Source organism: Carlito syrichta, unplaced genomic scaffold (assembly GCF_000164805.1).
Source record: "Carlito syrichta isolate Samal-C Ts95f unplaced genomic scaffold, Tarsius_syrichta-2.0.1 Scaffold301572, whole genome shotgun sequence".
Classification (NCBI taxonomy): domain Eukaryota; kingdom Metazoa; phylum Chordata; class Mammalia; order Primates; family Tarsiidae; genus Carlito; species Carlito syrichta.
In genome coordinates, this window is record NW_007245668.1 from 492,676 (window position 1) to 508,416 (window position 15,741).

The 15,741-nt window shown below is 36.2% G+C and overlaps 1 protein-coding gene across 2 annotated transcripts in view; it reads left to right on the forward strand.

Moving 5' to 3' along the window:
• Positions 1-15,741, forward strand: part of HDAC9 (histone deacetylase 9) — a 512,743-nt gene that overhangs the window by 466,942 nt on the left and 30,060 nt on the right. For both annotated transcript variants that reach the window (XM_008054886.2, XM_008054887.1), the window contains exon 24: positions 4,493-4,577. In XM_008054886.2, coding sequence (XP_008053077.1) covers positions 4,493-4,577 — 85 coding nt within the window. The remainder of the gene's footprint in view (positions 1-4,492; positions 4,578-15,741) is intronic.

The window sequence follows — 15,741 nt, forward strand, 5'->3', positions numbered from 1 at the left end:
TTAGATAACTTGAGGAGCAGGTAATATTTGTCCTTGTTCATAAATGATTAGTAAGCTTTCACCAAGTCAAAAAAAGATGAGTAAAATATAAGTCATGGGGAACAAAATAGAAAATGGCACTGAAGTATAAAAATACTAGCACAGTATATCTGGAATACAACAAAACAGGACATAAAAGCTAGTGAGTATTTAATAGAACCTTTGCTTTCATTTTTTGTTATTTAGTTATTTTATATTTTTTATTTTTTTTACATTTTATTTGATTAGAGAGATGTGGGATACAAGTAAGAATTAACTACCCAAGTAGGTTGCATGCAGGTGAAGTTTGGGCCTTCAACTGGCCCTCACTTCCCTGGTTGGGGACCAGGTACCCTTTGTGTTGTTACATGTCCCCCCTCCTTCCCTCCTACCAATGGCAGTGCCCAGAGACTACCGATCCCTCCCTTGTGCTAACACGATTAATGTTCACTTGTAAGTGAGAGCATGCAGTATTCAGTTGTTTCTGTGATAGATTACTGAGTATGATGGTCTCCAAATCCATCCAACTTGCTGCAAAGTTCACGATTTTGTTATTCTTTATGACTGTGTAATACTCCATCATGTATATGTACCACATTTTCTTTATCCAGTTGACTTTTGATGGGCAGTATGGTTAGTTATATATTTTTGCTATTGTGACTAGTGTGGCAATAAACATGCATGTGCAGGTGTCTCTTTTGTAAAATAATTTATTTTCCTCTGGGTATATTCCCAGAAGAGCGACTGTTGGATGGTATGGAAGGTCAGTTTTTAGTTCCTTTAGGAGTTACCACACTGCTTTCCATAGAGGCTGAACTAGCTTGCACTCCCAGCAAGTGTTGAAGTGTTCCCTTTTCTCCACAACCACACCAGCATCTGTTGTTTTTTGATTTATTAATGATGACCATCCTTACCAGAGTTAGGTGATATCTCACTGTAGTTTTTATTTGCATTTCTCTGATAATTAATGAGACTGGAGGATTTTTTCAGCTGTCTGTTGGCTACTCATATATCTTCTTTTGAAAAGTGTCTATTCATGTCCTTTGCTCACTTTTTAATGTTTTTTTTTCTTTCTTTCAGTTTGTTTGAATTCTTTGTAGATCCTGGATGTTAGGCCTTTGACAGATACATAATTAGCAAATTTTTCTCCATTCTGTTTGTTGTCTCCCTACTCTCTTGATGGTTTCTTGACCTGTTATATTTGCAAGGGCTCTGTTTGGTTTCTTTTTTATCTCTCCTCGTGTACCTGTTATATTTGCAAGGGCTCTGTTTGGTTTCTTTTTTGTTCTGTTCTGAATCATGCAAATAACGGTGAGCTGATTTTTGTATCTCATGAGTATAGAGTGAGTTTTAAACGCTTATTTGAGAGCTACTTCACAGATATCTCTTGCCTCTTTTCATAGATGCCAACTAAAGTGATTTTTGTTTATTTAAATGCTCTGGTTCTAAAGAATCTAGAAATTATTCACAATATGATAATGATGACAATTTTATGGTGTTTTAAACTAACTACAATACTTAGAAATTATATGTTGTATGCAACTTAATAAACACCTAAATCGTGTCGATATAGTATTGCAACTCTTATTTAAAACATGTAGAATAATAAACTTCTCTATAACTGAGCCTGAAAATTGTATAAAGAATTGCTGTAAGTAATAGTTGTGATTAAGGTTTAAATAAAATAAAACTGGGTGAGAGCTTTTGTGTCAAGAAATTGTATTAAAATTACCTAGTGTATCTTATAACTCCATGATAATTATCATTACTTAAATGAGTTGCTTAGAAGGGATGGCATGATAGGTGTGTGATATTTTCTATATCTGTATATGCTTTATCTTACCGTAACTCTTTGCATGCAAAAGTTCTCTAATTTGCATAAATTATTTTCTTATTTATCTTCTAATAACTCTTACTAATGCTGATTAGCCTCAATAACCAATTTTTTGCTACCTCATCTGGCCAAACTAAATATATAACATAACTTTACCACATACTCTTAATTTTTGCACTAAATTTATTTTTAAAAATATTATTTATCTAATGTTACTTCATTAGTTAGTTATTAGATTACTAATAATGACCAATAGTCATAAATATGTATTAAGTGGATGCTTCAATCAGATGTTTTTAGTGCTTAAAATTGTGAGTGATTAAATCAACAAACTTTCTAGAAAAGACGACTCAATTCTGTGGTCTCTCTATACAGGGTTTTAATTTTATGAAAACAGACTTTAAATGCTGCTTGCCTTCTTGCCAATTCAGAGCATTACCCATTGCCTTCTCTGCAGAGCTACTAGAGAGAAAATAACGTACATTGAGAACGTTCTGAATTCAGCTCTGTCTGTATGTATATACTCAAAATGAAACAAATTGAGGCAATTTACTGAAGGTTAAATCCTCTAAATGACTTTCACCTAAAGCATGCAGGGAAATGGTTTGGAAGGTTTAAATGATCAATTTAATTGCCTTAATTCTCTGGATTGCTTTTTTAAGTAGACACAACTCTTCATATCTAACTGAAGATTCTAAGTTGGGGGCTTCGGGTTGTTTATATCTTTACTCTTAACATCTTGAATCATATACTTTTTATATAACCGAAGTATTAAAATTAGCCCACAGACCTTAATGTGCAAGAGTCCAGAAGTTAGATTTTTTTTTTTTGCATACATGATCTGTCTTTATCTTTGTTTCCAAGAGTCGGCACTTTTCAATTTGTCAACATTTTTACCCTGAAGTCACAGGAAAGCTTTTTAAAGAACTAAATATGCTGACACCGCCTTGTGCTTTTGTTCTTAAATATTTGCACATAAAGTGATGTTTCAGAAATAGTTTATTCGTAAAACCTACCTGCTTTCTCTTAAAAATTATTTTATCTAATTCTGAGAAAAGAGTGAAAGATTATTTATGGGTAAGGTAGCTCATTTACCCTAATTCATAAGTTAGAGTTTTCCAAGTAAGCTTTAGTTTATGATTCGGTAGTTCCTCTGAGTTAAGCGGGTGTTACTAGGATAACATATTCTTGAAGATAAGATCTGAAATACCAGATTTAAAAAAAATTATTTTCACAAATTTCAAGAGTTGAAAAATTCAGAGCCTTACACTGCCACTGAGTGGTGATGGTGGCGATTTTTGTTTTTTTCTCTCACCAAACTGTATTGCAAATAACAACTGTATTGCAAACCTTTTGATGTTTTAAAGGTTTTTCTTTGGCAGCTAAGAAAAACACTCTGGAAAGTTATATTTAGTGAATTTACCCATGTATAAATATCCCTGAGCTAGTCTGTTATCCTATGGCATCTGGAATAAAGGTGCTATTGTTTTAGATTCCATGATTGAAGTATGGGATAATCAATTCAGAGAGACCCTGGGGGGAAGATTCACTCACATATGCTGTGGAAACTTGTAATCCCTGAGGGTTTTTTGTTTGTTTTTCCTACAGATGAAGAGACATAGATGAGTTCATGCTTTGGTACATCTAGTGGCATCAGTTCTCATTTATGCCATATTATTAGTTTGACAACCAGTTTATATTTGAGGCTCCTAACTTTACATTCTCTAAGAAAGCTACTTTTTTAATAATACTTTTATTATTATTGCTTTCTTTCCTTTTCTGGGTCACAATAGCTGGACACTTACTTTGTTTACAAGGGCCCTGGCCATGCACTTTCTGCTGCAACATACCGTGTTCATCATCAAGGCATTCCCAGAGATGCATTCTCTGAGTTAGTTCTGACAAATACACTCCATAAATTATTTAAAGCTTCTCTTCATTTCTTGCAAAGCAACGTTTGCTGAGCTTCTCCATGAAAAATCAGTGTAACCCCAGATCATGATAGATTTGTGAGCTAGGAATTCGTCCTATGCTTCCACACTGACATCTGCATAGTTGCAAATAAAGTGGAAGTTAAATAAAACTGTACCATTATTTTTCCTTTGGTTTTATTTGAACCTTTTCTCTACTGCTTTATTCAAAGACTGTTGAATAAGAGCAGCTGTGTCTCAAGGCTTTCCATCATGAAGTGCTCTAATGTATAAGGTGGTTAGATGTGAAAATGCTGTAAAAGTATGGATAATGGACTGCCCACTTTCTGTCTGGTGCAGCTTCCCTGAGGTTTTGTTTGCGGGGCCCAGCTGCGTATACAGACATGATGGAATTTGGTTTGTCAGGAACCTACAAAAATTACACAAATAACTCAGATTTTTAATGAATAATACACAGACATGCACCTGCTTCAGGGACTTCATAGATTAGTCTTGTGACCAATGGAAAAGCCCCTTGGAATTCAATTACGTGGATGCAAAACAGAAAATAAAACTGGCTACACTTTTAGAACTAATATCAGCAAAATGTTAACTAGTTCTTGGAGCAAGCTTTTCCTGAGGATTAGGTTGTTTCAATTTGCTTTGCTTCTGTGAGACTTACTATAAAGTCATAATATTCTACTCATATTATTATCTGCTATTCTTGCAGCTGGAGCCGCTTGCAGAAGATATTCTCCACCAAACCCCGAATATGAATGCTGTTGTTTCTTTACAGAAGATCATTGAAATTCAAAGTATGTCTTTAAAGTTTTAAAAAATTTTCTAATAAAGTAAAACTAATTAAAATTATAGTGAGAATTAGAGTACAAAGAACCATATTTATTTTGAGTTATTTTAATTTGTACATAGGCTCTTACCTAAATGTCTTATTGCATGCTCTTAATGTGGTAATCTTATCTTACACTAGTGACATAATACAGAAACTCTAGATTTAGAATCTTGTTTTTCTTAGGTTTTTCAAGTACTTGAATTTTTTTTCCCATTACTACCACTAGGCATTTGCCCACAACAATGAAATAAATGCAGAAATTATTATTATACAGTCCAATCATAACTAAGACTAGTTACATTCTAATAATATTGGAATTCAGCAATCATTTACTGGTTTTAAGTTTGTTAAGAGAGAAAAAATTAATGAGAAAATATTCCTTCTATGAGAAATTCCAACTTAACAAAGCAAGGTAAGTCAGAGATATTTTTTACTATACAATTCCTTTCACACACAGAAAGATATAGAGAAGATTAAGAGAAAATAGATAGATAGATAGATAGATAGACAGATAGATAGATAGATAGATAGATAGATAAATAGATGAAAGAGAGAGGAGAGAGACAGAGAGAGAGAAGGAGGAGGAGTAGAAGAAGGAGGAGGAAGAGGAGACGGGGGGGGAGAGAGAGATCAAGCATAAATTAACATGAAGCTTAGCATGAAGAGAAAAACCAAAAGTCTAAATTGGATATTAGGGAGAATCAGAAAACCCTTAGCTTGGCTACTGTCCTGTGGAAGTATCTTTTAAACTCCACTGTGAAAGCCACCTTCCATTCATCTTTTTGGGTCATTGCCTTTGTTTGCTCAGTAGCAATTTACAGATATGGGTGTGATTGGAGTTATATTACGCATTCATCTGATGCTGTGAATATTTACGAATCATGCCATGCAGGAACTCAAAATAATCCTCCACTTTACTTAATCTTACACATGCCTAGATTGAAGGTCATATGTATCCAATAAATGTTTATTGACTGCATGTCATAACAGAAATAAACTGTGAATTTCAAAGATTTTTTATAAAGCAGAAAAATAAACATTAACAAACTAGGGCACATGACTCAAGTCTCTGAAATAAGACTAAGGTAAAGGAACCAACAGAGACAAAGAAGTGGCTGGAGATGAGCTTATAAACTTGAGTCGAAAATCCTGTCATTGCCCTGCCCACTTTGTCTCACTTCCACTGAAGGTAGATTAAGAGGATCTATTACATGTCATTCCAGATAGCAAAGCAAGGAATCTTGAGGTGATATTTGACTGCATTCTCCTATTCGTCCACATCTGATCCAATGTCTTCTTCATCAATAATATAAAAATAATCTTGGTCTTAAATATTATTGTTTTTATTCTGAGCTTTATTTTGCCATTATACACACAAAACATTACAAATATTGTTTTTATGTATCTTCTAAGCATAGTATTTTTGAGTTCTTACTTATCACATATTGACCAATTACTAAGGCATGAAGTATTTCTGGAATCAAGGAATTTGCAGCCCAGTGAGTGAGAAACAACCAAGTAGAAAACTTCAATACAGTACAGTGTTCATAGCGAGCACTGAGATCATGGAGAAAGGACAGGTCCTTTCTTCAGTCACTTACAGTTGGGAATGAGAGATGTTGAAGAGAGAGGAAGGTGCATGGAAGGCTTCTTGGCAGTAATGGAGCCTAAGCTTGGTCTTAAGGGCTGAACAGAATTTTGACTAATTGAAGAAAGTATGAAAATGTCTTGAAAGAAATAACAAAAGCAAAGAACTCTACTTTCACACAGGTATGAAAAGTCATAGTTTATTTACATCTTTGGAACCTCAACTGGTGCTTTCCATAGTGGATCTAATAATTTTCCACTGCAGTTTTTTCCCTTTCACCACTGATGTTTTCAAGTGACTTATGCAATCTGCTGTAGCTGAGCAAATGTGTCAGACTCTCAAAAAGGATTTACTCAAGAATTCACTCTACAATCAAAAGTCTCTATGTGATAATTCTGCCCCATGAATTGACACTTCTTTCTTCTGCTCCAAGCTACGTTTCACACCACTCAACAGTGGTCACTTCCCCATATAAAAATCCATTTTCTTCTAAACTCTTAATGAGTACCCTATTCAGTTTACTAATCCAATAATTCCATAACTCCTCAGGACTAATATGTGGATTTTGGGCAGTGGTACTTTTATTTTCAATTTCTCTATTGTTTAAGTTTTTGTGTATGCAAATGACTTCGAGTCAGTGTTCCTTGATTAGATAATCAACAGGAGACCAGGAAGTATATTTTTTTCATCTCTGCATAGAGGAAGAGTTGGCCACAGGGAGAAGGTCTGAGGTGCTTGGGAGCTTGGAAATTGAAAGTGAGAAGATTTGTGTATGTAGGACCTGAATAACTCTTCAAGGCCATCAGGAACTAAAACTTGGATTAAGTGGAACTTCTAAAGAAGAGCACCTCCTTCTGAGTCAAGGCTAAATGGTATTGAGCCCCACATGGTAGCTCATGCCCTTAATCCCAGCACTTTGGTAGGCTGAGGTAAGAGGATTGCTTGAACCCAGGAATTTGAGACCAGCCTGGACAACAAGGAAGACTGTGTCTCTACAAAAAAAAAAAAAAAAAATTAGCTGAGTGTAGTGATGCATGCCTGTAGTCCCAACTACTAGTTGGCTGAGGTAGGAGGACTGCTTAAGCCCAGGAGTTTAAGGCTGCAGCGATCTGTGATAATGCCACTGCACTCTAGTCTGAAAGACAGAGTGAAACCCTAACTCAAAAAAACAAAAAAATGATATATGGTATAGTGGGCACTGTTGTTGATCACCCAGCAAACCATCTCAAAAGGAGTCTGACTTTATTCATGAATCTTTGCCACCAGATAACATGGAACTTGGTGAGAGGAACTTAACCCAAGCCCCAAGGGAGCTATTTTAGTCCAAATCTAAGTCAGTTTACACACTTAGCAGTGATTGGTTAAAGAATGGACATGTAACCCAATTCTGGCCAATGGGAATCATGGCCGGCTTCAAGACCCTGTGTAGTCACATAGACCCTAAACGTAGAAGGGCCCCATGTTCAGTTTAAGGCATTTGCTATTGCTGCCTTAAAATCTGTACTAAGTTTCAAAGAAGCAAACCACATTTTCATTTTCCTCTCAGTTCTGCAAATTGTGTAGCCAATACTGATGAAATTCAAGGTAATGGTGATGAAAAAAACAAATACAAGAAGGAATAATAGTAGCATCACCACCACAAGGAGAAGTTAAATTTCAGCCCCGAGGGAACTGAATAGTGGGATGAGGTTGTAAAAGAAAAGACAAATGCAAGATAGGAAGGCAATCTCTCACTATTTATAATGTAGAGTGAAAGTCAGCAAAGAAAGTGGTCCAGCGCTGCAACTTTGACCACCCTGTGGTTCATTTTTCTATGGTTATGACTGTCTTGGGGGGTCCCTCTTCTAGTCTAAATGAGCAGAAAAGAGCCACGCAATGACCACAGAGCAATAAAATAGAGTAGGTATTTCAGTCTCCAACTTCATAATGGCTTGGGAAATTAAAATTATATGCTCCAGGCTTAGCAAACAATGCTTGATTTCCTTACAATATATGAAATTGCAGTCTTGCTTTTTTTCGCTTTCTTTGCATCCTATTTTTCCATTTCAAATGCTCCTATAGGACTCCAGGCCCTTGGCCAGGCTCTTTCTATTTCTTCAGCAGGGAAGTAGTCAGGACAGGTTACAGAATTTGTGAAACCTAGTTCAAAATGAAAATGTGTGAATCCTTCCTTGTTCAAAAGTGATTAATAATTTCAAGAAGGGGACGGCAGACCGCTGAACTAAGCACAGGACCCTTCTAAGTGTGGAGCACTTTGCAACTGCACAGGTTGCCTGTTATGAAGCCGGTTCTGAAGGTAGTCTTTGTTTAACAGGAGCACTTCCTCTTCCCGTATGTCTCTGCGTGTCACACAGGTGCCTCCTTTCAACTTTGGGAGTTGTTCAGATTTCAGCCCACCTCCTAGCACAGGTTCTGAAGGATTCTTTTGTGCTTCAGTTTGGAACTACATTATCAGAAAACTATGTGAATATTGAGAGGTAGGCCTTGAAGCATGTGGGAAACATTCAGGCAAGTTCCTAGATAGTTTCGTCCCAAGGCACACTGTAAGGTGTTGACAGGTCTTCTGTGAATTTCTTCTTGAGAACTGAGCCCCCCAGCTGAGGGTATGCAGGTGCTGGAGTCTGTGATTAACATTGGCTCCTTGCCTGGCCACATGTATGTATTTTACAAAGGATCATCCCTGTTGTCCTATCCTTGTTTATATTGCTCATTCAGATGAGGAGAAAAGTCCTATAAAGTCTACAACAGGGCAACCATTTCTCTAACAGGTGAAGATTCTTCCTGATAGGAGAGGGTCTAGTTCCTTCTCAAGATGGTAGGTAGTATGCATGTAGTATACATGGGTCAGCCATCTTTGAGACGACCAAGGGAAAATATGATTTTTTAAAAAAGCTTCATGTTATTTCTCAAAAAATTAAAAATAGAACTACTATGTAAGTCAGCCATTGCACTTTTGGGAGAATTGAAATCAGAATCTGTAAGAAACATTAGCACGCTCATGTATATTGCAGCACCATCACAGAAGCCAAGAGTGGGCACAACCTAAATGTCCATCAATGGATGGATAGGTAGAGAAAATGTGGTATATACATAAAATAGAATGTAATTCAGACTTAAAAAAGGAAATCTTGAAGTATACAACAATAGCATAATGTCTTTTCATGGCAGAGATTTCTGCTGATATTCCTGCTTGTTTTTAATTGCTATATCTTTTGCACAGTGTCTGGTATATAGTAGGCACTCTGCGAATGTTTGTTGAGTGAATTAAGTCTGTCAATGTTTTTTTTTTTTTCCTTCTTAAGTCTGGATTAATTTTAATCAACAAACCTAAAATATTTATGCTCCCTGACACTCCTGAGCAGAATGAAGGATTAAGAAGAGCAGGAAAAATATATGAGAGCCTATTTCTTCTCCCTCTTTCATAATCCACAAGGATGAGTCATTTCTAAGTTAGAGAGAATACGGATTACTTTTGTGAGCTACCATTTCCATAGCTAAGATTGGAGGTGGTGATTCTCAAAGCTGAATCTAGGGCTTGGCCAGCTAGCTTTAATCACCAACAAATGATGCCAGGGAAGAGTCAGCCCAGAGTAGGATAAAATAAATTCTCATGTGTCTGTTTCCTTTCTTGAAACCCACCCTAACAACTTTCAGAGTCTGTGCAACTTAGAATTCTTCCATTCTTCTGCATGGCGTGGTGGGAAGCAGGGTTCTCAAATACCACTCTTCATACCAGTGCTGGCCAATGATATTTTCACTGATTTTGGAGGATAATAACCATGAAGTGAGTTTCCCATAAAATTAAATTTATTTAGTTTGAAAGACTATAATTTTAAGTTCTAAAAACATATAATGAATGATATTGATATTTATCTGTGAAACCCCAAAATATGAGAACCACAAGTCTAGAGCCATAGTTTCTCTTTATTTAAATGTCTTAGTAAGAGGAGTATTGCTTTTAAGTGTCAACCAATTTTGTAGACCTCCTGCATGATAATAGTGATAATCATAGTATCTTTTGATTTGTGGATCAAGGAAATATGTGTACACACAAGGATTTGAGGAGTCCTTTAACATTTTGCTACAACCCTTTAGCGGTTTGCCACTGATAAGTTGAAAAACACTAGTGTAGATGATTTAAAGATGATATGAATTCCAGAATAATCTCTCTTCCACTCACCAGCCACCTGACAATGAGCAAGTGAGCAAGCCATTTCTCTGAGGAATTTAAAAAGGAATGATGAGGCAGAGGCACATCACCATATTGCTCTTGTAAGTCGCTGATAATGTGGCAACAAAATGACAAATAGGAAGCAAAATCATTAAAGAACAGTAGGAATTTTCCCCCTCAAGCTCCACTTTCATCTTTTCCCCACTCTGGGAATTCTCCCTTGTTTAATGGATTGGGTCTTCTCGGAATTCCTTTTCCTAACCATGATAAAAGTGTGACACAGACCAGAATGAGGAAGGGGCAGTATTTACAATTTCATTGTATGTTCTTGCCCAACATGTTTTACATAAATGAAGGAGCAACTTCCATGTTTCCTGTATATAAAATTTGTCAGTATAGTTAATCCTCTATTTTTTTTAAAGCACACTCACACACTCTCTCTCTCTCTCTCTCTCTCTCTCTCTCTCACACAGTACTATCTAAGGCATTGAGAAGTGAATTTATAATCACTTTTGGGGGCAATTTGAAAGGGATACGATTTCCTTTGTTGTAGGAGACTATAAGTAATTATGTGATTGACTTCAAGGTAATCAGTTATCCTCATGGTTCCAGCACTTACAACGTATAGAGCACACTTTTTAACACATTGTAGAGAAATAAGTATGAAATCAAATTTTCACTGGGAAATCAAAGACAAGTATGTTTCATACCTACTTCTTGTCAGAACTGGGCTGAATTTATGTTTTGTGTATGTGTTACTGAATGAATGACTTCCTCCTTCACCTCTTCCCTGTTGTTATTGTCATTCTTTCCTTTTATTCTTCCCTCTCTTCTTCTTCGTTTTCTTCTTCTTCTTCTTCTTATTTTTATTATTATTATTATTATACCTGTAGTTAGGGGAACTATCCTTAGAAGTAACAACTGATGCCAGAAAGAACAATGAAGTGTTAATTTTGTCTATTTCCAATGTGAGATAGCTATTGGAGATTATAAATAAATAAAATACTAAATAAACATTGTTGATTATTAGAATGGATAATCAGAATATGTGATATCTATTTTTCTTGACAATTAAGAGATGTATTCCTTTAAAAAGCTGTTAAAGTAAGATAAGACAGCTGGGCTCGGTGGCTCAGCCTGTAATCCCCTGCCTTTGGGATGCTGAGGTGAGTGGATTGCCTGAACCAGTGGGTTCGAGACCCACCTGGGCAGCGAGACCTCATCTCTACAATAAATCAAAAAATTAGCTGGGCGCGGTAGCGCATGCCTGTAATTCCAGCTACTCGGAAGGCTGAGGCGAAAGGATCGCCGGAGCCCAGCGGGTTGAGGCTGCGGTGGCCGGGAGCAGCCACTGCACTCAGTCTGGGCGACAGAGTGAGACTCCAACTCAAAAAAAAAAAAAAGTAAGATAAGACGTACTGTAAAGATAGCAACACATCACCTCTTTTAGTTAAATTATCATCCCCTCCCATCATTCTAAGATACTTTACCTATCCCACCCCAAGGAGAAGGGGCATTTACATCAGATGCTCCAGGAGAACATCCAAATTGTTTCTAAGCTGAAAGGAATTTGTATACATCTCTAGTTGTGGGGAAAATTGTCCAATATTTTGACCTCATGGGGCTATGTACACAATTAAAAGGGTTGTTTCCCCAGATTACAACATGTGCTGCATAAATCATCTCACAAACTTTTCTAGCATCTTGACTTCATACCAACATTCTAACCCAAACTCAGGTCTTCTCTTTTTGTCCCCTCCTACTTCGTTTTGATGTTATGCCTTTTCTTTTATCTCCCTTCTCTTCCATTTTCATCTTACTGAGATTCAGGAGAGAAGGGGAAGAAAATATCTCCAATGTTGGAAAGGAGCTCTTAGTTCATAGCAATTTGAGGTTTTATTTCAAGCAGGGAAGAAGCATGATAAAGTTTGAATGTCAAAAAGATCACCATGCCTGTTCTAACGACAAGAGATTAACAGGGCTTGTTGTCAGATGTGAGCAGGCTAGATAATTCTGAAATAGAATTGGCAAAATAGAGCAATTAATTAACATGAAGAGGATTGATAATTTCTAGTTTTTCTGGCTTGGAAAATTGAGAAGATGATGACGGTCATCTCCTGGTATAGGGAACAGTGGAAGAAGAAACACTTGAGAGAAAATGAAAAAAAAAATAGACCTAAGAAAAAGATACTTTGCTGATTGGAAGCTGAAGGTTTGGGGGGAAGGCAGCATCACCCTAAGCATAAATTATTTACTCCACTGAAGTTATAGAGGGACATAAATGAAATTATTTCCACAATGGAAATCATGTGAGCTGTTAGCAAATAGTAAAATAACAATTGCTGAGTGCTTGCGGTGTACAAGGTATACTTCTAAGGACTCCTGTTAATATAAATCAACTCATTTAATATTCTCACCTACGCTATGAGCTAGGTGATATTTTAATTCTCATTTTACAGCAAAGTAAACTGAGGCACAGAATTGTTAATTAAATTCTGCAAAGTCACACAGCTAATGAGTTGCAGAAGCAAGATCATAAATCAAGCACTGTCGCTCCAGAGTCTCTCCTCTTAGCCACCATGCTATACCATCTTACAAACAAGATCATTCTGCAATTTTTGTGTATAGTTTTTCCCATTAAAGTGACATGTTTAGAAAAAATAATAATTTAACTTAAAATTTGGAGTTTTGGGAGTTCTGGCTAATTGAGGTCTAGTCATAGTCAGTTCTGGAAACTCAGTGCCAAATTACAAGGGGCCATGGAGCTATGAATCCACTTTGGAGACCCTTGTAAACTTGCAAAATACATCTAATCAGAAAAAAATGCGAGGATTGGCAGAATTTCAAATCCCTGCCCTGTTGAGTTTAAAACCTTGACTGTTGTCAGGTGTGAGCTGCTATTTGTCATATATTCTTTGGCTTTAGACAGAGGCCTTGACGTTAGAGCCCTGAGCCAGGCAGACCTTCATTGAAGAAAAGCAGTGTTAGGCATTTTCTCACTATTAACCCCGCCAACCCTCTCTTGTATCAGTGCCAGGTCAGACGTGTACACATGGCTTTTTAAAAGTTGATTGTGAACTCCTAATTAACAATTCTCTTGAAATGCTGAAATTCTGGTTATTGTGTGGTGGAGCTCTAACACTAGAATGTACCAGAATAAAAAGGGAAATATGCCATCTGCTTAGAGACTTAACTTGTCTTGATCAAAACAAACAAACAAGCAACTATATATATATATCCCAACTGCATCTGCAATTATGAGTTTTTTAAAATCACATTTCTGCTAAGGCAAAATTAATCAATAAAACTATGTAAGTTTTTAGGACTAAAAGTTCTTTAACAGGGATGCTTTGAGATTGCATACTGGGTGTTAGCACCCAGTTAAGTCTCACACACACACATATACAATTCACTGAGATGGGGTGTACAGAAGATCAAGTTTGAGGGGAGATCATTTGCTAAGTATTTACATATATTATCTCTAGTCGTTACACAATTCTGCAATGCCTAGCTATTTTCTTCATTTTGTTCATGAACAAATTGCAAGTTTTGGTGGCTTGATGAAGGCTTTTCTACTAGAAAGCAGTAAAATCAAGATTTTAATCCTGGTCTGGCTATGATGCCAAAGCCCACTTTCTTTCTATCAGAGCATCTATATGACCTTCCTGCTCCCTCTCCTCTTTGAAAATAAGAACAGAGTTCCATTCGACTTCTGATTCACAAGTACAGCAGGATAGATACTGTAACAGGCCTCTCCTAAACTGTAATAGAGTCTACATACATTAAAACAAACTATTTTAATACATCACTGGGCTTGCTAGAAAGTAAGAAAATAGGAGAGGGAAAAAATAAGTTGTAATGTAATAAAAGCTGTAAGTAGCACAAAAAGGGGCAGTGCTCTTGGGCCAGATGATAACATCAGTGCTGTGATGCACAGAAAACACTAAAATTTGCATCACAGTTTGGGTATGAATTTGATGGGTACGAACAAGTTTTCATCCTAGACCACTTCTGGGTTCTGGAGGAAACCAGTAAAATTCCTTTTTTATCCCTAATTTAGACCCTCAGTGTATGCAGAGATTATGTCCAACAAAATATGAGTTAAAATAAATAGATATCTATATATTTGAATAAATGAGTAAAGTCAAATGCACAGTGACACATGCCACTAGGGAGAGTGAGCAGAAATGAGAAACAACAGAATAATAAGCCCTATATGTGGGGTTAAAAAGGGGAAGAGAAGGACTACTTTCAAGTAATGATAATAAATGAAGAATATTCATTTATTTTCATTTCTCCATAGAACACCACTAAAGTAATAATAGAGCTTTCTTTAAAAAAAAAAAAAAAAAAGACATGCACATCAAGGGATTAAAAAAAAATGAGAAAGGAAACCATCTGTTACTGTCTTAGCAGACTTGAAAAAAAAACTAAATATTAAATCAGCAGTGGTAGGCCTATCTCTGCCAGAGATGAATATATCCGGTCACTAGACACATATACCATAGAATTGCTTACTTGAACACCTAAGATGTTTTTATTTCCTAGTTTTTAATTAATCATTTATTACCCCTCTCCTCTTTTCTCACTTTTCTTTGTCCAGCTTAAAAAAGATAATACTTGCATTAATTCACCCTTCTATTTTTTAATTTATGTTGCCACTGATCTTGCCTGTATCCTTTACCAATCTAAGAAAATCTCAACCCTGGATATAGTCTACAAACAACTTTCTTCAGTACTTGACCAAATATGCAGGTCTTCTAGGAAATGTCATGAAGCACCGCAGTTTGGACTCTTGTAAACTTATGATCACCAAACTCAGATGGGCCACTTACAAACCGACTGCTTTCTAATCTTTGCCACACTTACCTTCCTTTAAGTCCTATAGTGTATTGTTCTTCTACCTTCCTTAAGGCCTTTGTATATTTCCCCACCATTCTCCCCCCTTTACTACTTGACTCTTATACATGCCTCATATTTCAGTTTAATTGTCCCTTGAGCACAGAGATACATCATTTGTCTACCAATTAAGATCAGATTTCATTGTTTTATGATTTCATAAAACTCAATACCATCATTTCAGTAGCTTATTTCAGTTGTGAAGCATATTCTCAATAGTGTGATTATATGACTAATAGTGATCTATAAGATTTATGAGGGTATATATATTCTGTATTTCCAACATCAAAATGCTTAGCACTTAATAATAAGATGATTGAAATCATCTTTTAATGTAATTTGGTTTCCCATATATAAAAACGGATAAAATGCTGGAGATAAAATGAACTGGTCATTACCACAGGAATATTGTAACCCTCATGAGAGCTACACTTTTTTTTTTTGGTGCATTAACAAATTAACTTTGCAGTT